General features: G+C 52.6%; 2 protein-coding genes across 2 annotated transcripts; one reads left to right on the top strand and one right to left on the bottom strand.

Annotated features, from left to right (window-relative positions):
• Nucleotides 1-265: 265 nt before the first annotated feature.
• Nucleotides 266-6,906, top strand: EAH_00032700 (hypothetical protein, conserved; the record flags this gene model as incomplete). Its single annotated transcript, XM_013395979.1, has 2 exons — nt 266-5,481; nt 5,808-6,906. 2 exons carry the CDS (start codon nt 266-268, stop codon nt 6,904-6,906), a joined length of 6,315 nt encoding a protein of 2,104 aa, XP_013251433.1.
• A 79-nt stretch (nt 6,907-6,985) lies between these two features.
• Nucleotides 6,986-17,195, bottom strand: EAH_00032690 (SET domain-containing protein, putative; the record flags this gene model as incomplete). Its single annotated transcript, XM_013395978.1, has 12 exons — nt 6,986-7,192; nt 7,484-7,544; nt 8,155-8,243; nt 8,664-8,811; nt 9,162-9,254; nt 9,644-9,734; nt 9,988-10,072; nt 10,669-11,099; nt 11,408-11,968; nt 12,428-14,504; nt 14,645-15,347; nt 15,541-17,195. 12 exons carry the CDS (start codon nt 17,193-17,195, stop codon nt 6,986-6,988), a joined length of 6,201 nt encoding a protein of 2,066 aa, XP_013251432.1.
• Between the last annotated feature and the right edge of the window lie 5,094 nt (nt 17,196-22,289).

Here is a 22,289-nt window from a genome sequence, read left to right as displayed (position 1 = left end):
ATCACCCACATATCTCTGCTTAGGAGACACCAGGTGTCTCTCCTTTAAACAAACAGCTGATACGTACACCTGGCAGGCGTTCGCCCCAAGCCCACTTCAGCAGCAGCAGCAGCAGCAGCAGCTGCTGCTGCTGCTGTTGCTGTTGCTGCAGTGACTACAGTTATTTCTATCTGTGTAGAACGCTTTAATGCATCTTTTGAATAGAGAGAGTAATGCATACTTGAGGAGGAGACATTTAAACAAATACATGTCTCCCTAGGGCACAATGAAGACAGACAGTGTAGATACACCAGAGACCCCACAGGGGGATGCAGCAAAGAAAGCGCTGCTTCTTGCTTCTGGTATTGAGGCCTGGGGCTTCATTGACAGCAGCAGCAGCAGCAACGGCAGCAACAGCAGCGGAGGCAGGAGCAGAAGTCGCAGCAGCAACAGAAGCAACGGCAGCAGCAGAAGCAGCAGCACAGCGTCGCTGCTGAGAGCAGCAGGAGGCGCTCCAGGAGTATCTTCTACTGCAGCAAATGCAGCAATAATGCAGTGTATTGACAGCAGCAGCAGCAGCAATATGCAAGCAGCAGAAGAGATGGGGGGTCTAGGGCCCCCTTATAAAGTGTCTCCTTGCGCCTCTCTTTCTCTGTCTCTTCATGAAGCAGCAAATAAAGAAGCAGCAGCAGCGAACAGCAGAGAAGTATTAAAGGAGACAGCTGCTGCAGCAAACATAGACGAAGAAAACCCTAAAAAGAGACAGAAAGAGATTATTCAAAGAAAGAGCAGCAAACACAAACTCAACAGCAATCAAAGAGACACGATACAAACAGGAGACACATACTTGCCCTGCTGCAGCAGCAGAAGCAGCAGCAGAAGCAGCAGCAACTCACAGCACTCAGACACGCTTCATGGCCGTAGAGAGCTAAACAGATTTCTACAGAACCAGCAGCAGAAGCAGCAACAGCAGCAGCAGTTGCTGCTGCAACTTAAACCTCAAGAGAAAGAAAGCCCCCAGCTGCTGCTGCAGCCGCAGCAGCACCTGCAGCAAGGGGAGCTTATAGAGAAACAGGAGCAGCAAGAGCAGCAGAAACACCTGCAGCAGCAGCCGCTGCACCTGTTTATAGAGGATGCTAAGCTGCAGGAGCAGGAGCAGGAGCAGCAGCAGCACCAGGATAAGCAATCGCTAGGCACTGAAAAGCACCTGCAGCAGCAAGACCTGCCCGAGCAGCCCCCTAAACAGGAAGAGCAAGAGCAGCAGGAGCAGCAGCTGCAGCAGGTGCAGCAGCTCCAGCAGAGGCACCAAAACCAGACAAAACTTTTGCAGAGCTTCGAGTTGTGGGGAGCGCAGCAGCAGAAGCAGCAGCAGCAGCAGAAGCAACAGCAGCAACATGATTCAGACGAAGAGCAGCAGCAAGCGCAGAAAAAACGCCAGCGCTCTATGGACCTGCAGCTCGTGCAGCAGCAGCAACAACAGCAGCAGCAAGACAACTGGGAACAGGTTCAGCCGGAGCAGCAGATGAAGCAAAAGGAGCAGCGGCAGGAACCGCAGCAGCAGCAGCAGCAGCAGCCACAACATCTTCAGTGCAAACAGCAGCAGCAACAGAAGCAAGAGCAAGAGCAACAACGGCAGCTGCAGGAGTTGCAGCAGCTCCAGCAGCAGAAGCAGCAAACCCAGCAGCAAAAGCATCAGGAACAGCGGCTAAAACAGCAACAGGTGCATCAGCAGCAGCTGCAGCAGCAACTTCACCAGCTCCCAGAGCAGTACCTACAGACTCAGGAGCCAATGAAGCACCAGGAAGAGAAGCAACAGCAGCAGCAGCTGCTGCTGCACCAGCTGCAGCAGGTGCAGCACAAGCAGCAGCTGCAGCAGCAAGAGCAAATTGAGCAAACACGAATGCGTGAAGAACAGCAGCAGCAGCAGCAACAACAACAAAAGCAGCAGCAGCAACAGCAACAACACGAGCAGCAGGATCAGGAGCGACTGAAGCCTAAGGCCCGACGCCACCGGCAGCAGCAGCAACAGACTCAGGGCGAAGTGCAGCACGCGCATCTTGAGCAGCAGCAACAGCAACAGCAGCAGCCGGAGTTCCTGCTGCAGCAGCCGCAGCAGCAGCTGGAGCAACCTTCACAGCAACAGGATCTGGAACAGCAGCAGCAGCAGCAAAAGCTGCAGCATCTCTCTGAGCAGCAGCAGCAACAGCAGTATCTGTCCGAGCAGCAGCTGCAGCAGCGCCAGCATCTGTCCGAGCAGCAGCAGCAGCAGGAGCAGCAGCCGCCGGAACAGCAGCACCTGTCCAAGCAGCAGGAGCACCAGCAGCAGGAGCAGAAACATCTGTCCGAGCAACAGCAGCAGCAGCTGCAGCTGGAGGAGCAGCAACTGTCGGAGCAGCAGCAGCAGCAGCTGCAACTGGAGGAGCAGCAACTGTCGGAGCAGCTGCAGCAGCACCTGCAACTGGAGGAGCAGCATCTGTCCAAGGAGCAGCAGCAGCTGCAACTGAAGGAGCAGCAGTTGTCGGAACGGCAGCAGCAGCAGCTGCAACTGGAGGAGCAGCAACTGTCGGAGCAGCAGCAGCTGCAACTGGAGGAGCAGCGTCTGTCCGAGCAGCAGCAGCTGCAACTGCAACTGAAGGAGCAGCAGCTGCAACTGCAACTGAATGAGCAACAGCTGTCGGCATGGCAGCAGCAGCAGCTGCAACTGGAGGAGCAGCAGCTGCTTGAGCAGCAGCAGCAGCACTACGTGGCGGGCCCTGTCGGTGGGCGATGGTGTGGGGTCTCTCCGGGAGAGATGAGTGGATCGCCTGTTCTATCAGGAGACAGTTTGTCTCCTCTTGTCAATAATTTACAACAAGGAGCAGCAGCGGGGGCCCTCAGCCCGCTGCAGCTGTTGCCTGCAAAGCCTCCCATGCTGCAAGTCCGCAGCAGCAGCAGCAGCAGCAAACCAGCTAGGCAGCAGCAGCAAAACGAGACGATGCTCCATCTACTGCCACACAGTGCGGGAGAGTGCCGTCCTGCAGCAGACGGAATGCTGCATTGGGGCACTGAGATCGTCTCCAGGGATCGCCTTGGGATCGTCTCCGGGGGTCGTCTTGGGATCGTCTCCGGGGACCATCCTGGGATCCTCTCCGCGGATCGTCTTGGGATCGTCTCCGGGGATCGCCTTGGGATCGTTTCCGGGGATCGTCGTGGGATCGTCTCCAGGGATCGTCCTGGGATCGTCTCCGAGGAGATGCTTCGTGAGGAGGGGGAGTTTCTGAGCCCGGGGGAGGCGGCGCAGCGAGCAGCTGAGTTTGCTTTGGCTGCTGAGATGGCAGCAAGACACGCAACAGAGCCGGAAGAGGGTGAAGCAGAAGCGTCTCTTCTTGCTGCTGGTGGGGGTTTGCTGCTGTCACCGTCAGGGCCCAGCGTCGCCTCAGAGGCCTCTCGTTCGCTGCAGCTCTTCCTCGACACCCACAGCAAACGGTTCAGCAGCAGCAGCAGCAACAGCAGCAGCAGCGCCAGCAGCGTCCCATCAGCAGCAACAGACTCGGAACATGCATCCGCAGCAGCAGCTACAACAGCAACACCACCCTCCGCAGCAGCAGCTGCAGCAGCAGGTGCAGCAGGGAGTTATCCTCGCGCGGCGTTGGCGCTGCCACGCGGCAGCAGCAGCTGCTCCTCAGAGAAGGCCCCAATAGAAAGAGCAGCAGCAAGAGCTGCTGCTCGTTTCTTCTCTACTTGTGCAATTCAAGCAGCAGGATTAGCTGTGGCGGGCTGCATGCAGTCACTGCCCGGATATGCTGCGCTGCTGCAGCAAACAGATCTGGGGAAGCAGATGCAGCAGTGGATGCCTCAGCAAGTAGCAGAAACTGCCGTCTCCTTGGATGCTCCTCGAAGAAGCAGCAGCAGCAAGCAGCAGCAAACACACTGCAGCAAGCAGCAAACAGACGGCTCGCTGCTGCAGCAGCTCCACCCCAGACAGCAATCCCCTCGCCACAGATCAGCAGCAGCTAAAGCGGACCCTTCCGAGCAGCAGACTGCAGCGGCAACAGATGCAGCACCGACAGCAGTAGATGCAGCAACAGATGCAGCAAAAGCACCAGCTGCAGCAGCTGCAACGGGTGCTGCCGCCACAGACACAGGACAGCAGCAGCAACAGCAGCAGCAGCAGGAAGCGCACCTGCTGCAGGCATTAGCTGCGCAGGCTCTCGAGCTGCAGCAGCAGCAGCAAAAGGCCGAGGCACTGCAGCGGGAAGTGCAGCACCAGAAGCAGAAGGCGCAGAAAGAGCTGCAGCAAGCACTGCAGCAGCAGCAAGAGGCGCAGCAGCTCTTAGCTATCGTAGCCAAGAAGGAAGAGAGCCTTAACCAGCAGCGAGAGCAGCTACAGATGCAGCAGGAGGTGCAGCAACGACTGCAGCAGGAGCTGCAGCTGCGGGAGACGAACCAGCGGCAGCGCGAAGTAGTGCAGCAGCAGCTGCAGCAGCAGCAGCAGATGCGCAACCACCAAGACAGGCAGCAGCTACACCACGAAGAATTAATGATTCAAATGAGGCAGCAGCTACTAGAGCAGCAGCTGCTGAGACACCAGCAGGTTGTAGCAGACATTGAAAGCCGAGCGGCGGAGCAGCAGAAGCAGCGGGAGCTACTACAGCAGCAGCAGCAACGGGTGCAACAGCAAATGGAAGAGCTGAAGGCCCGCGATCAGCAGCAGCAGCAGAAAAAACAGCAGCTTAACCAACTCCACAGCCAGCTGCAGCAACTTGAAGAGCAAGCCACCATGCGAGAGAGACGCATGCAAGAGCAGCAGGAGCAGCAGCACGCCAAGCAGCAGCAGCTGCTGCAGCAGGAGCAGCAGCAGCAGCAGACCGCAGAACAACTGCTGCAGCAGAAGCTCAAGCTGGAAGAAATGAAGAAAGAGATTGACGAGAAGAAGGCCGAGGGTAGGTGCTTTTTTCTCAACAGCAGCACAGCGGCAGTAGCAGCAACAGCAGCAGCAGCAACAGCAGCAGCAGCAGCAGCATTCCCCTGTAGACAACTCTTAGATGGGCCTGAAGGCCCCACATTATGCAGCATAAATCGTATGAGACTGACAGCAAGGGGTTTGGTGTGGAGTGTTTTGTGTGCAGCAGCAGCAGCAACTGCAGCAGCAGCAGCAGCAGAAGCGAGATGTACTGCATCTGCAGCAGCAGCAAGTGGAGCTGCATGTGATGGGTCTGTACCCGCCTTCTCCTTCTTTGCTTCACATACACTCAAAGGAGAAGATACACTGCAAGAGCTGCAGCAGCTAGAACATCAGTTAGTCTCTCTTTGTCTTAACTACCTTACGCAGCAAAGGAGACAGCTGGCGCTGCTGCGGAAGCCGCTAGAGGCCGAGGGACAGCTCCTCAGACTAGCAGCGCCTGAACCCCCTTCGGCTGCAGCAGCAGCAGCAACAGCAGCAGCAGCAGGACATGCGGCTGCTGACAGCAACCAGCGCTCCCTTGTGGCTTTGAAGCTGAAGGCCTGGAACGCAACTGCAAGGTGAGTTGGGTCCTCTGCTGCAGCAGCAGCAGCAGCTGCTGCTGCTGCTGTTGCTGCTGTTGCTGCTGTTGCTGCTGCATCTCAAGCCTCTGCTTCTGCATCTCTATTTGCTGCTGCTGACAGCTGGTGGTTCCTCTATCGCAGCAGCATCAGCTGCTGCTGCATCTCCAGCTGCTGCTGCTGCTGCATCTCCAGCTGCACCGCCAACTGCTTCTGCTGTTGCTGCTGCCGCTGTATCTCTAGCTACTGCTGCTTCTGCTGCATCTCCAGTTGCTGTTGATGGCAGCTGCCTACACCCCACACACTTCTGCTGCTGCTTCTCTCAGGTGCGTCCGCCTGGCCCTCTCCGCCTTAACAAACCGTGCCAAGTACCTCATCGCTAATGGGGGCCCCAGGGGGCCCCTAGGGGGCCCCCCTGTGGGGTCGCTAGGGGGCCCCCCTGTGCGGTCGTTAGGGGGCCCCCCTGTGGGGCCCCTCGGTGCCCTCCTGCCAGATGCACTGGGAGGGGCCCCTGTAGGGAGCTCTGGGGGCTCCTCGTTTGCTGCTGCTGCTGCAGCAAAGCTGCAGCAGCAACCCAGTCAACCAAGTCACTGTAGCATCACGCCCCCACTGACTGCAGCCGAGTTCTCAACTTCGGCTGTACACCCCAGCAGCAGCGAAAACTGCGCTGCTGCTGAAGCTGGAGCCGCCGCTGTAGCAGCAACAGCAGCAGCAGCAACAGCAGAAGCACCAGCCAACGTAGCAGGAGTGGTTCCCCACCTACCGTGGGACGCTGCTCGTGCCTCTGCTGCAGCCGAGCCACTGAAGCAGCAACTGCAACAGCAGCAGCAGCAGCAGAACGGGTGGAAGCTGCCGGCAGCAGCAGCAGCACCTCATCCAGAGGCCCCTTCATCGGTTGAGGGGCCCCCTGAGAGGCTCTGCTCAGGCTCTTCTGAGGTGCTGCTGCGGCTGCAGTCAGGTTTGCAAGTAGGGGATTTGTCTGTGCTTGGGTTTACGGGGGGCCCCCCCTCCCCTTGGCCTGAGGCAACAGCCACCAATGGGGCCCCTGGGGACCCCCCCTCGCTCTCCTTAGCGCCTGTCAGCAGCAGCAAACCCCCTTATACGGGCCTTCGGAACACAGCAGCAACAGCAGCAGCAGCAACAGCAGCAGCAGCAACAGCAGCAGCAGCCGCTTCGGCTTCTACAGACTCCAAGAGAACGACGGCAAGGAGTCGGGGCATGTTGGGGGCGCAGCAAACTGAAAATGCAGCAGCAGCAGCAGTATCAGCAGCAGCAGCAGCTGTTGCACCTGCAGCAGCAGCTGTTGCACCTGCAGCAGCAGCAGCACCACCAGCACGCGGATGGGGGACTCCCCGCCTGCAGCTGCAGCGCCGGCAGCAACTCGCTCCGCTGCGGCCCCCTAGGGGCCTTCTCTACAATAGCTGAGCTGTCTTCTTTGTGTTTTGCATGCGAGGATGGAGACAACTCAGCAAGTTTTCTTCTATGCTGCTGCATATCTAATACACTAGACATCAACCTTTCGTTTGGTTGCTGCTAAAGCCGCAGTGGCTGCTGCTGCTACTGCCGTTGCTGCCGCTGCTGCTGCTACTGCTGCTGCTGCTACTGCTGCTGCTGCTACTGTTGCTGCTACTGCAGCTGCTGTGCTGCTGCTGCTGGTACTACCAATGCTGCTGCTGCTGCTGTTTCTGGAGTTGACGCTGCAGCAGCTTAGCTGCAAAAGAGACAAGAGCGTCGCTTAAATAAAGCACAAAAAAATCCTTCGACGCAACAAACGTGGGATCGACTCCCCATGAGAACACTGGGATCGTCTCTTGGGGAGTCGATCCCCTGTGTGGGGATGGTCTATTGGGGAGCCGATCCCCAGAGTGGGGATCGTCTCTTGGGGAGTCGATCCCCTGCGTAAATACCCTCTGTTGTACCCATTCCTGGCTCTTTGAGGGTCGATCCCCTACGTGGGGATCGTCTTCTCCGGATCAGAAGTGTGGGGATTTCGTCACATTACCCCTCTGCAGTTGGGCGCCCCACAGCAGCAGATCTCCTGCTGCAGCGAACTCTCGGAGAGGCTGCAGGCAGCAGCAACAGCAGCAACAGCAGCGCAGCAGCGGACGTAAGGATGATGCTTGATGCACAGATCCCCAATTCTGCTGCTCGTTTGCTGCTGCCTCGCTTTGCTGCACTTGCAAATGTCTTTGTGTCTCCATAATAAACAGCATTACCAAAGAAGACTAACGCTCGAATGATGCATTCGCTGCCACGTATGCATCAATGCATGCAGCAGCAGCAGGAACAGCAGCAAAAGAGACAGCAGCAGCAGGGACAACAGCAACACAGACAACAACAGCAGCAAGCACAGCAGACGCAGAAACAGCAGCAACAAGGAGAGCACCAATACAGACAACAGCAGTTAGAACAGTAGCAGCATAGACAGTAGCAGCAGGGACAGCAGCCGAAAGGACAGCAGCAATACGGGCAGCAGCAGCAGCACAGCGAGCAGCAGTAGCACAGAGATCAGCAGCAGTACATAGAGCAGCAGCAGCACATAGAGCAGCAGCAGCACATAGAGCAGCATCAGCAGCACAGAGAGCAGCAGCAGCACCTAGAGCAGCAGCAGTTATGCATTTTTAAATTATACTGTACTAAGTATACACTTCGCTCTACTCCTGTCTCTCTAACCTGTAGTTATAGAGCAGCTCTTCCCCCATGGAGATGTCTCTCAAAGCCAACAGCCCCACATGACTGCCCCCCTCCTCTTCGTCTTCATCCTAAGCACCCGCAGCAAAAACATGCATGCAACACCATGCATGCATGCATGCATGCATGCATGCACCACTAGCAACAGGAGCGGCAGCAGCACCAGCAACAACAACAGAAACACCAAGAACAACTCCACAAGTACATGCATGCACCACCATGCATGCATACACCACCACCATTCATGCATGCATGCATCTGCATGCAACAATATGCATGCATACATCATTATGCATGCATACACCATCATGCATGCATACATCATTATGCATGCATACACCAACATGCATGCATACACCAACATGCATGCATGCATCTGCATACACCATTATGCATGCATACATCTGCATGAATCTTTATGGAAATGCATGCAGATGCATGCATGCAGATGCATGCATGTACGTGCATGCATTTGCATGCATAAGTCTTACGAGTATATCTACGGTAGCGCAGTTCGGAGCGCACGAGTGGTTAATGAAGCGAGTGGAGGAGCCGCAGGTGGTGGCATCCACAATTGAGCCGTCTTTGAGTTTAAAGAAATAAGTACTGCCACCCATACTCTGTACATACTGAGCCTCTCTGCATGCATGCATGCAGCAGCAGCAGCAGCAACAGCAGCAACAAGAACAATAACTCATTAACTACTCCCTCCCATACTCTGTACACACTCAGCCTCTCTGCATGCATGCATGCATGCATGCATGCATAGAAATATATATTTACAGCAGCAGCAGCAGCAAGAGCAGCAGCAGTAACAACAACAGCAAAATTCAGCAATAAGTGCTCCTGCCCCCACTCCCCATGCAATCGACCTCTCCAAAGCAACAAATATATATATATATATATGCATGCAAGCACTACATATATATATATGTATATAGTTATATATATATATATATATATATGCATGCAAGGATGTGCATGCTGACAAGAAGTTTGCCTTTGCTTCGGAGACGGCGTTGCCGGCGTACTCCACTATAAACTCCCCTCGCCTAATGGGCTCTGCAGCAAAGACACCCCATCTGCAGCAGCAGCAGCAGCAACAGCAGCAGCAGCAACAGCAGCAGAGAAGACAGCAACACAAAGACAAGCAAGTACTCAATTAAAGCATTAAAGCAGCACCATCACAAAACATAAAAAACTCTAAGTCGAGCGGAAGGCCCTCGCCGCCAGCTGCTGCGCACGGAATGCAACAGCAGCAACTGCAGCAGCAGGAGCAGCAGCAACCGCACCAACAGCAGCAACCGCAGAAGTAGCACCAGCAACAACTGCAACAGCAGCAACGGCAGCAACCGCACAAACAGCAACAGCAGCAGCAGCAGCAACGACCACACAAACAGCAACAGCAGTAACAGCACAAACAGCAACAACAGCAGCAGCAACACACAGCAGCAGCAGCAGCAGGACATACCCGTGGACAGCAGATCTGCCGATCCGGAGACGTTTTTGTCTGGCTGCGAGTTGTGTTGCCTTCGAGGGGCCTTCGTACAGCTGCGCCGCCTCTGCAGCTCGAAGCAACGCAGCAGCAGCAGCAACCCACACCCAATCAAGCAGCAGCAGCAGCAAAAGCAGCAACAGCAACAACAGAAGCAACAGCAACAACCGCGCACGGCAGCGACTGCAACAACAGCAGCAGCACGACCACCATTACCAGCAATACAATCGACTGCAGCAACACAAATAGCAGCAGCAGCAGCAACAACAGCAACAGCAGCAGCAGCCGCAGCAGTGTGGGGCAGCTGCAGCTGCACTCACTCAGCCTGTCAAGCTCATCATATATAAAAAACAAATTGTTGCGGTGCTGCTGCAAATCTGCAGCCTCAGGCAGACAGCCACTCTCCTGCGGAGAAGCAGCAAAGACAAAGGAAGAAGGCGATACACCCCAATAAAGCAGCAAGAGCAGCAGCAGCAGGAACACCAGTAGGTGCAGCAGCAGCAGCAGCAGTAGTAGTAGGAGCAGTAGAAGCCGCAGCAGCAGCAGGCAGGGGGGTGCTGCTGCATCAGAGACGCCAATGCAAAGACAGAGGCCAGGACTGCTTAGCTAGCCGCATAACTAGCTAGCTAGCTAGCTAGCTAGATTGTCTAGTTAGCTAGCTGTTCAGTTGGCTAGCTAGCCAGCTAGCTAGTTGTCTAGCTAGCTTTGATGTCCAGCTAGCTAGCTGGTGCGGCAGATGAAGGGCAGAGGTGGAGGGAGACAGAAAAGAGACAGCAAGGAGACAGTTAAAAGACAGCAAGGAGACAGCAAGGAGATATAAGACACAGCAAGGAGACAGTTAGAAGACAGCGAGGAGACACAAAAGACACAGCAAGGAGACAGTTAAAAGGCAGCAAGGAGATAGTTAAAAGGTAGCAAGGAGACAGTTAAAAGGCAGCAAGGAGACAGTTAAAAGGCAGCAAGGAGACAGTTAAAAGGCAGCAAGGAGACAGTTGAAGCACCTCGACAACAACCCCAAAGAAAGGAGACAATCGATGTCTCTGCGCCTCTGCAGCAGCAACCTCAAGCACAGCACCGCTTGCTGCCTGCCACGGAGCAGCTAACACGCGGCGGCTGCTGTCTCCTTGCAGCGGGGGCTCTTCAGGAGACAACGCTGCAGCAGCAGCAGAACCCAACCGCTTTGCTGCTGCTGCTGCTGCTGCTGCTGCTGCTGCTGCGCCGGAGGAAGGCCCCGCACCCTTCGGCTCGCCCGCTCCTGCTGCTGCTGCTGCGGCTTCCGGTGTCCATACTGCCTCCCTTTGCTCTGCTGCTGCTGCTGCTGTTGTTGCTGCTGCTGTTGTTGCTGCTGCTGCAGAGGAGACTCTTTGGGCCGTCTTTTTGCGCGTGGAGGCCCTGGAGACGCGCTGCTGCAGAGACACCTCAGCAGAAGCCCCTGAACAAACAGCAGCAGCAGCAAGGCAGCAAGCATAAAACAAATACAGATGCAGCGAAAGATATGCAGCAGAAGCAGCAAAATACGAAGTATGCAGCAGCAGCAAGATTAGACGAAGCAGCAACAGCACACCAAGAGGCCACACAGCAGCAGAAGTTGTAGCAGCAGCAGCAGCAGCAGCACAAAAAGACGCAGGACAACCAACAGCAGCAGCAGACCAGTAACAGCAACAGCACCACCCACAACAAAAACAGCAATAGCAGCAGCAGCACCAGCAGCAGCAGCAACAGCAGCAAGAGAAGCCGAACCGTTTTCATCGAGGAGACTCCAAGCAAAGAGATCAACGCTTTGCCAGGGCACCGGCTCCTCTTCTTCCTGCTGCTGCTGCTGCTGCTTCTGCTGCTGCTGCAGCAGCTCAGCACGATTTCCAGCGGGCTTCACATCTTCTGCTGTCTCCTCAACTTCAGGAGACCGCCAACACTCACGGGAGACAGGACCTCGTACAGCAGCAGGCAGCAACCCCGCAGCAGCAGCAGCAGCAGATGGTGGTGGTGATGATAATAAAGGAGGAAAAGCTGCAGACAGAGACGATCCGTCCGCTGCTGCAGCTCGGTAGCTGCTGCTACTGCTGCTGCTGTTGCTGTTGCTGCTGCTGCTGCTGCTGCTGCTGCTGCTGCTGGTAATTTTCCGTGTGCTGCTGCTGCCGCTGCCAGCAGCAGCAGCAGCAGCAGCAGCAGCAAGCCCTCTGCCTTCTGCTGCAGCAAATGGTTTCTCTAAAGAGGAAGCAAATCGATGGAGTTGATGACGACTCATCAAGGGGACACCCCGAACGACGCGGGCCCCAAAGGGTGTTGTTTGTATAAGAAGCCCTGCAGCAGCAGCAGCAGCAGCAGCAGCAGCAGCAGCAGCAGCAGCAGAATTGATTCTTTAGAGGAGGAATTGTATGTTTTGCTGGGCAGAGAAGAAGCAAAATAAACCGCAGAGACAGCAAACCCCAAATAGAAAAAAAGCAGAGACAAAAAACAGAGACAGAAGAAAGACAAACAGAGACAGAAGAGAGACAAAAGGAGACAGAAGAAAGACAAAAGAAGACAGAAGAAGAAGACAAAGAGGAAGGAGACAGAAGCAAGACAAAAGGAGACAGGAGGAGACAGAAGCAAGACAAAAGGAGACAGAAGCAAAGGAGGAAGGAGACAGAAGCAAGACAAGAGGAGACAGCAGCATAAGAAGGAGAGACAGAAGCAAGACAAAAGGAGACAGCAGCATAAGAAGGAGAGACAGAAGCAAGACAAGAGGAGACAGCAGCAAAAGGAGACAGAAGGCCTAACCTGTTTGTGTGTCATCGCATGCAGCAGGAAGCCCCCCAAAAGTCATGCATTCTGTGATGAGTGCAGCAGCTTTCAAATGCACGTCGCTCATTAAGCCTCCACACGCCTCAGCTGTCTCTCTACTACAGACACAAGAAGAAGCATGAGGGATAATACCTGCTGCTCCTGCTGCTCCTGCTGCTCCTGCTGATCCTGTAGCAGCTGCTGATCCTGTATCAGCTGCTGCTCCTCCAGCAGGTGTAGCAGCTGCTGCTCCTGCTGCAGCTGTTGTAGCTGTTGGAGCTGCTGCAGCTGTTGCAGCTACTGGATCAGCTGATGGAGACGGTGTAGCTGTTGCAGTTGCTGCAGTTGCAGCAGCTGCTGCTTCGCATGCATCTGAGGCATCTGCTGCTGCTGCTGCTGCACTTGCTGCATCGTCGGCATGTGCTGTTGTTGTTGCATCTCCTTCAGCTCCCGCAGTTGCTGCTGGTGCTGCAGCTGGTGCTGCTGCAGCCGGTGCTGCGGCGGTTGGTGCTGCTGCAGATGCTGCAGCATCTGCCTTTGCTGCAGCGGGGGCACCCCTGTCTTCCATTTGCTTCAAGAACTGCAAGAGAGCAGCAGAGAGGAAGGCAAGGACGCGCAGCAGCAGCAGGCGTTCCTTGTCAACGGTCGTTGCTGCTGCAGTTGCTGCTGCAGCAGCTGCTGCGCCTGCTGCAGAGGCTGCTGGAGCCCCTTTGGCTGCTTCAGGACCAGCAGCAACAGCAGCAGCAGCTGCAGCAGCTTCCAGTGCAACAAAACAGCTGCTGCACGGGGGACTCGTGCTGCTTTGCGTACTGCAGCAGCAGCAATTTAGCCGCAACAGCAAATACCGCAGCAGCAACCTCAACGCCTTCTTGGGGGCCCCCTGCGGGTAGCTGGGGGGCCCCTCACTGCAGCACAGTGCAGCAGCAGCAGCCTCTACCAGCCGGAGGCATCGACGGTAGCAGTCGCCAACAGCAGCAGCCGCTGCAGCAAACGAGGCATCTGTTGCAGCAGCATCCGCAGCAACAGCTGCTGCAGCAGCATCTCCGGGCAGCAGCAGCTCCACAACTAGTGGGGTAGTCTGCTCAGCGAGGAAGCACCGCAGCGCACCAACAGCAGCAGCAGCAGCAGCAGCAGGTTGCTGCAGCGCGAGCGTGAGGGTATTGATGCTTCTAGGGACTCCGCTGCTGCTGTCTTGCAGCAGAAAGGAGACAAATGGGTGAGCAGCAGCTGCAGCCAGCCCCAGCTGCAGAGACACCCGAGTAAGCACATCTTCTTGTAAGCGAGGGCCCCCCACAGGGGGCAGCAGCACTGCAAGAAGATGCCGGCAATCTGCTGCTGCTGCTGCTGCTCCTGTTGCTGTTGTTGCTGCTGCTGCTGCTGTTGCTGTTTTTGCTGCTGCTGCTGCTGCTGGACCTTCGATGGGGAGGGAGTGCAGCTGCTGCGGCATTAAACACATCACCTCAAACCAACTCAGCCGCCGAGAAGCAGCAGCAAAGGGCCCCCGCTGCAGCAAAGCGGCGTCCGGGGGGCCCTCCAAGCTCTCCTCCTCGTGCCGGGTACTTATCGTGCTGCTGCTGCTGCTGCTGCTGCTGCTACTGCTGCTACAGCAGCAGCAGGAGACGCAACAGGAATTGATGCTGCCACAACGCAGGCAGCCGTCGCCGAGGAGTCGCCGCAGAAACGGCATCTGCTGCTGCTCCTGCTGCTGCTGCTGCCGCTGCTGCTGCTGCTGTTGCTGCCCGTCTGAGGCATTGGGCGATGCCTGGCTGCAGGGGCAGGAGCTGCATTTGCTGCTGCTGCTTGCATCAGCCCCAGAGCAACACGCCGCTGCAGGTGTGGGGCCCCACAGCTTGGCTTCTAAGAGCGCCTGGTGTACTGACGGCACAAACATTTTGCTGTCTGCTGCTGCTTGAAGGTGCTGCAGCAAGAAGGCAGCAGATGCTGTTGTTGGTGCTGCAGCAGCACACAACGCCAGAGGGCCCCTCTGCTGCTTCTCGGGAGGACGTAGCACAGGCGCCTCAAATGCCTCAGCAGCAAACTGCTGCTGCTGCTGCAGCAGCAGACGCTGCAGATTCTGCAGCAGTACAACACACAGCAGCAGCAACGCAGCAACTCAGACACCACCCACCAAGGAGGCAGCAAGACAATGTGCGTTCACCGCAGCAGCAGCAGCAGCAGCAGCAACAGCAGCGGCTGCAACACAAGGGGCCGTACCGTCTCCTGCTCCTGCAGCAGGCGGGCTGAAGTTGTCTCTCCTCGCGCTCCAGCAGACGGGGGTAACGGTTGCTGCTGCTGCTGCTGCTGCTGCTGCTGTTCGTGCTGCTGAGTTGAAGGCCCAGAGGAGCCTTGAGATCTTGCGTGAGTTGCAGCTGCATGCGGAGCTGCTGCAGGAGACACTGGATGCCCCTCAGCAGCAAATGCAGCAAGCAGCTGCTGCTGCTCTGCTGTGCAGGTTTTGGGGGCCCGCAGCAGAACTTTGCTTAGTAGCAGCAGCAGCCGCGCCGCTGCAGCAGAGCATGCATCAGCGAAAGCTCCCTGATCGAGCACCTGGAAGTGCTGCTGCTGTTGCTGCTGCTGCTGCTGTTGTTGCTGCTGCTGTTGTTGCTGCTGCTGTTGCTGCGCAGAGCTGCAGGAGATGCATGTTTGCTTGTTTAGCTGCTGCAGGGCTACAGCGAGGTCCTTCAAAGTCGGCCTGCTGTGGCCGTCCGGCCCAGCAGCAGCAGCAGCAGCAGCACCTGCTGCTGCTGCTGCTGCTGTCGCTGCTGCTGCTGCTGGGGAAGACGCGTGCTGCTGGTCAACGGGGAGCAGCAGCGCAAGCAGCGGGGCGAGAAAGGAGTGCTGCTTTTTAAGATGGAGACAGTGAGAAGCAAAAGGAGACAGCTGCAGCAAACCTGCCTCGCTCTCATATCCACACAACCTACAGAGACAAACAGCAGCAGCAGCAGCAGCAGCAGGGAAAGCAGCAACGGCTACAACATGAGTTAGATACAGAGGGCCCCTGAGACGAAGAAAAGCCCCCGCCAACACCCAAACTGCAGCAGCAGCAGCAACAGCAGCAGTGCAACAGCAACAACAACAGCAGCAGCAGCAGCAGCAGGAGAGAGACTCACCTGCATGTCAAGCCCCTTTGGCTCTCAGCAGCAGAAGGAGACACCTGGAGACAGTTGGCTGCCTCTCGCAGCTGCTCCTCGTGCACAGCATCAGCAACCTCCAGATCTGTTTGCTGCTGTTGCTGCTGCTGTTGCTGCTGTTGCTGCTGCTGCTGCTGCTGCTGCTGGCCTTGTTCAGGGGCCCCAAATAACACAGAGCCCTGCTGCTGCCGCGAGAAGGACCACGAGAGGAGAAGCACAGCCGCCGTGCTTGGGGCAGCAAGCTGCTGCTGCTGCTGTTGCTGTTGCTGTTGCTGCTGGTTGCTATCGACAGCAGCAGCAGAAAGACATGCAGCAGCAACTGCAGCAGAGGCTAGGGCCTCTGCAGCAATAAGAGATCCCCCTGTCTCTCTTCCTGGTGTCTTATCACCTCCCCTGTGTGCCCCTGCCCGTCTGCCGCCGACATCCCTATCTGCTGCTGCTGCTGCTGCTGCTGTTGCTGCTGTTGCTGCTGCTCCAGCCGCCAATTGGCTGGGGGCCCCCAGGGGCCCCCCTGAACCCTGTTTGGGTTTAAGCGAGCGACTGCGGCGCTCTGTGTTTGCTGCTAACGGCAGCTGCAAGAAGAAAACATAAGCAGCAAATAAGAGACGCCTGGGGCACGTTAGTTGCTGCTTCTGCTGCTGCTGCTGCTGTTGTTGCACCCCAGACCCTGCCTCCTGCTGCTGCTGCTGTTGCTCCTGCTGCTGCTGCTGCTGCTGCTGCTGCTGCTGCGGGTTTCTGCGAGGAGAGGGGGGGGGCCCCGGGCAGCCATCGCTCGAGAGGAGGCGCAGGGGGAAGTAGCGGCAGCAGCTGGTGTGGGGCCCCACAGCATTATTGTATGCCTTGATGCAGACAGCTTGTCTTTTTGCTTCCCAGTGAATAGTAGCTGACGAGAAGGGAGGGGCATCTAATAAGCTGTCTTTCTTTATAGGGGCCCCAGAAGGGCTGTGACGCTTACGTGCTGCTGCTGCTGCTGCTGCTGCACGCAGCAACGCAGGCATCGACTCAGGATGCCGCTTCCATATCGGCAGAGACTGCAGCAATGCTGCAGCAGCAGCAAACTGCTGCTTCACAGGCCTACTCTCCTCCTGCTGCTCCTGATCATCCTCCTGATGCTCCTGCTTCTGCTGCTGCTGCTGTTGCTGTTGCTGCTGCTCGCTGCTGGCTGCACGAGGCGAGAACAGCTGACGAGACACCGGGCGCCGTCTGGGCAACGGGCCAGCAGCAGCAGCAGCAGGAGCAGCAGCAGCAGCAGGAGCAAGGCCCTTCTCTTTCTGCTTCTTGCTGCTCTCTAAACAGAAGAGACTCTCCTGGAGACCATCAGCAGCCGCTGCAGCAGCAGCAGCAGCAGCAGCAGCATCGGGGGGCCCCTGCTGCGCCGGGAGTGTCTGCTGAGCTTCAGTGCGGCGCCTCTTGCTGTGGAGACAAAGCAATGAATTGTGGGGCCCCTGGGGCCCCTCTCGGTGGAGGAGACAGCCAAGCTGCGCATGATAGATGCATGCAGAGGAGCAGCAAGGGGCCCCTGGTGTGCTGCTGCTCGTGCTGCTAGCAGCAGACACCGCGAAGGTATTAACAAAAGAAGGGGGCAAAGGAACAGGAAAGGAGACAGTTGAAAGCCTTTTGCGATCGCCCATCATTGTTAAGAAGAAGAGCCGCTTTCAGGCGTCTCCTTCTGCCTCTGCAAGATTAATATCAATGAAAGAAACCCCTCGAGAACTGCTGCTGCTGTTGCTGCTGTTGCTGCTGCTGTACAAGCTGCTGCAGCCCCAGCATCAGCAACAGCATCTGGCTCACCAGCAGCCTCTATAGTTGCTGCTGCAGGGAGGAGAAACACAGGCAGCAGCAGGGAAATAAGAGCAGCAGCAGCAGCAAGCTGGCTCCTGCCTTTGCTGGAGACTCAGCAGCAGTAAGCAGGGATCGTTAGAGCAGTCTGTTGGTTTGCTGCAGTAAGAGCAGCAGCTGCAGCATTTAAATACAGTATATTAAATAGAATAAACAATCATTAAAGACAAATACAATAAACAACTAGAGTAATGCATGCAGGCCTCCCTCCTAATCTCTTTTTAAGGGGCTGTGTTTATGAATATAATATATATATTCAGCAGACAACAGCAGCACATCATAAGACAGCCAAATCAGCCTGAGTATAATAATATAATTATCTGTCTTTGTTTATTTAAAACTAGCTGAGAAAACAATTAATATATATATAAATATATATATTTATATATATAATAATATTCAGAACAATTAAGGTCAAGCAAAATAGATAAGGGCCTATGGCGCAATGGTAGCGCGTCTGACTCCAGATCAGAAGGTTGGGCGTTCGACTCGCTCTGGGCTCAGTAAATAAATTATTTGTTTTTCTTTTATTTCTTAAGAAATTAACTTTATTTAACTCTTTTTATTCAATTATATTCAAACTTTTACTCTATATAGAGACCGAATTCTATTTTCACGCTCTGCTCCTGCTCCTGCTCTCACCCCTCCTCGCTGCATGCAGCTGCAGCAGCAGCAAGTCAGGGGGCTGCTGCTGCTACTGCTGCTGCGGCTGTTGCTGTTGTTTGCTCAAGTTCGGGTGTATCTGCTTTGTTTTTCTTAAAATTTCTTCTTATAACGCGAAGTATAAGGGTTTTCTGCTGCAGCTTAGTCGGATCTTCTTTCCTTCTTCTGCCCGCTGCTGCTGCTGCTGCTGCTGCTGCAGCGCAGCACCCAGAGTAAAGAAAGAAGAAGAGAGAGATTGATTCCTTTGGTGGTGTTGATCAGCTTTTTATTTCTTGAGATCTGCTGGAGACTGCACGTCCGCCTCTCCACCCCTTTTGCATATTGTTGTTGTGTTAGCAACGTGAAGATGGCAGCCAAACATCGTAAGCAGCAGCAGCAGCAGCAGAAACAGCAGCAGCAGAAACAGCAGCAGCAGAAACAGCAGCAGATGCAGCAGTAATAGTAGCAGCAGAAACAGCAGCAGCTGCAGCAGTAGTAGTAGTAGCAGCAGCAGCAGCGAGACCAACAGACACCTGATCACACCAAGAGAAGCTCTTTTAACGCTGCGGCCTTCAGCGACTCCTGCTGCTGGATGTTATTGTGTTGCTGCTGTTTCTGCTGCTGCTGTTGCACAGATCCCGACTTGATTATGTGCCGGAAGCAGCCAGGCATCGGTAGGTGGAGAGGCCTTTGCGCTGGAGCAGCCGCAGCAGCAGCAGCAGCAGCAGCAGCAGAAGGAACAGCAGCAGCAGCAACACTTGTGCATCAGTTTGTCTGTTTGTTTAGAGGCAATATGCATGTTTAGGTGTATGCGTCTCTGGCTATTTATTATATCTCTCCCTTTGTCTCTATCTTCTTTCATCTCTATCTTCATTATCTGCTTCTGTCTCTGACTCTGTCTTTTTTATCTGTCTCTGTCTCTGTCTTTGTCTACTTTATTCCTGCCTCTGTCTCTGTCTTTATCTTCTTTATTTGCTTCTGTCTCTGTCTTTATCTTTTTTATCTGTTTCTTTTGTCTCTATCTTCTTTATTTGCTTCTTCTTTTGTCTCTGTCTCCGTGTGTCTCCATCAATATTTTCGTCTTTATCTTTTTTTTTTGTTTTTTGTTTACTTTGTTTGTTTTTTAGTTTGTTTGTCTTCTTCCTTCCTGCTGCAGTTCTATGCCCCTTGACACCAAAATAAACTGTTAAATAGATAAATAAACAGCCAGATAAATTAATAAAATAACTAATTTAATTAATTTAATTAATTAATATATTTATTTATTTATATATCTATATATTTCTTTATTGTTTATATACATATATACAGCAATCGGGTGTCTGTGCGAGCGCTGCGATGTCAACTGCCCCGTATGTGAAAGTTTCAACCCTCTTCACACGAAAATAAACAAGAAAATAATTTTAAAAAACAAATAATTAATTAATTAATTAATTAATTAATTTGTTAATTTGTTTATTTGTTTACAGCAATAGGACGTCTGTGCGAGCGCTGCGATGGTAAATGCCCTATATGCGACAGCTATGTTCGACCCCACACTTTAGTTCGAATTTGTGATGAATGTAATTACGGTTCGTTTCAAGGCCGTTGTGTTATATGCGGAGGTCAAGGTATATCGGATGCATTTTATTGCAAGGAGTGCTGTCAGATGGAGAAAGATGTACGCCTGCATGCATTATTTTCTACAACCCTATCCTTCATTCTTATCAACTACCAAACTAGATAAACAACTTTCTTATCTGCTAGCTTGCATTCTTACTAGCTAGCTAGCTAGCTAGCTAACTAACTAACTAATTAGCTAGCTACCTAGCTTTCTTACTAGCTAGCTAGTTGAGTGCACATCCATTCATTTGTAGGGATGCGGGTAGCAGTAGGAGAGGAGGCACGGCGTAACATCAAACCCTAAACCCTAAACACTAAACCCTAAGCATAAACCCTAAACCCTGGCTGGAAGCACGTTGAGGCTTTGCATCGAGTGCAGTGTTTCGAATGTAGGGTTTAGGGTTTAGGGTTTAGGGTTTGTATGTGTATGCGTTTCTTTGCAGCGAGATGGATGCCCTAAGATTGTAAACTTAGGGAGCGCTAAGTCAGATTTATTTTACGCAAGAAAACAGTTTGGGGCAAAGCGAAACTGATATTATATTTTCTTTTGTTTTTTGTCTTAAACCAAATATACATATATATATATATACATATATCTATCTATCTGTATATATGTTTATTTTATATGCAATATAAACACCTTATATATGTCGGCTCTCTGGCTACTCTTTCTGTGAAGTACATATTAATATATGATTCCTACTTGTTGCTTACTGTAGGCAGTCTACAGCTTTACCCTTTTATCGATACTTTGTTTAGGTTTATACTGAGGGACGTATAGATAGATAGAAAATAAATAATATATATATATATATATTAGTTAAAATAAACACCTATGAAACTCTATAAAGATATATATATATATATGTATACAAATTTATATGCATATCTATGTGTATATGCATATATATATATATATATATATATATATATATAAGTAGGCACGGAGTGGGAAGTTGGAAATAGTGCAGTTGGTAGCGCCTCCACTTCTCAGGCCGTTGGTCAGGGTTCGATTCCCAGCGTGTTGATTGCTTACTTTGTTTTGCTGCTGCTGTCCTCCTGTTGTCAGTTAAACCGCAGCTATAGTGGCGGAAACAGGCAGGGTTTAGGGTTTAGGGTTTAGGGTTTAGGGTTTAGAGAGACGCCAAGGATACGGAGCGACTCGCACTCAGCTTGCGCAGTAGAGCAGCAAGTGCAGCGAGCAGAGAGACGAAGACATAACACAGTAAACATATCTGCAGAGATTAGCAATTAGAGAAAGAGAAGGAGACAACAGAAAGAGACAGGGGGCTTCGTTACATTCTAATTAATAATGTTAAGGGGTGGGGAGCGCGTGCAGAGACAAAGAGAGACAGTTGGTTTATACGACGGAGACAGCAAACCCGAAAGCCTTTAATGGATGTACTACAAATGCAGACTCGGAAACAATAGACCCACCTAGCTGTAGCAGCTAGCAACCTATCTGCTGCAGCTAGCTGCAGCTAGCTGCGTGGTTGGTAGCTACTAGCTGCAGGTGCAGCTAGCTACATAGCCTGTTTGAAGAGTTATATATACTGCGGTTGTGAGGAATAGCTGCGCATACACTTCGCCCCAGGTGTACGTACAGCTGGTGGAGGTAATAAGTGCAAGTGCAGCGGCAGGAGACTGCATGCATGCAGCCTGGCTCTGTTGTTGTTATTAACAAAAGAGACAGTAGATCAGGGGACGTGTTGATTAATATATATATATATATATATAAATGTTGCTTGTAATGAAAAAATTAATAAGGTGGGAAGTGTTTTTATAATAAGTAAATGACTCTTTAATATGAGAGCAGGTTTGTTGTTAACAAGAAGACAAATATTTCTACTAGAAAGATAAATGTATATAGGAGAAAATATGTTTATAAATAATGAAGTAAACTTGCTTGTTTTATACAAACAAACATGTCTCTTAATAAAATATAAACAAACAAATATGTCTCTTAAACAATAAATTTGAATAATAGACGAAGTTGAGTTATTTGTGGGGTATGAAGTTGCTCTAATGGCTGTTTCTTCAAACAAACAAATACACAAAAAAGCAGCTGCAAATACACCGCAGCAACGAGCAACAGTATCAGACATGTTGGGGTGTATAGGCAGCTGTAAACAGCAGAACGTTTCCTCTATCTTCGGCATTACTAGCAAGGACCCTCAAACCCTAAACCCTAAACCCTAGAGGAGAGCAGCACACTCGCAGCTGTTTGTTGTATCTAAATAAATAAGCAACAACAGTAGCAGAGTTTGCTTCGCTGTATTCTATGAATAAGATTTTTATATGTTTGTTATATTAAATTAATTTCTCTTACACATTAATAGAGATGTATAACTCTATTTGAACACAAACAAATGAACAAAACTTTATTTAAATGTTTGTTTTATTTAAATAAACAAAGAGAAAAAATCTACTTCAATAGAAACCAATAAGTAAAGTTTTTATAGAAATGTTTGTTCTGCTAAATAATAAACAAATGAATACAGCTTCCTTTAAACATAAACAAAATATATAAATAACTCTATTTAAATGCCTATATTATTAATATATACAAAGTGAGAAAGGTATATAACACATATATATATATACATATATATACTGATACGCATGCATATATATATATATATATA

Source organism: Eimeria acervulina, genomic scaffold (genome assembly GCF_000499425.1).
Source record: "Eimeria acervulina Houghton genomic scaffold, Eah_scaff318, whole genome shotgun sequence".
Lineage (NCBI taxonomy): Eukaryota > Apicomplexa > Conoidasida > Eucoccidiorida > Eimeriidae > Eimeria > Eimeria acervulina.
This window is presented reverse-complemented; position numbering and strand designations above follow the sequence as displayed.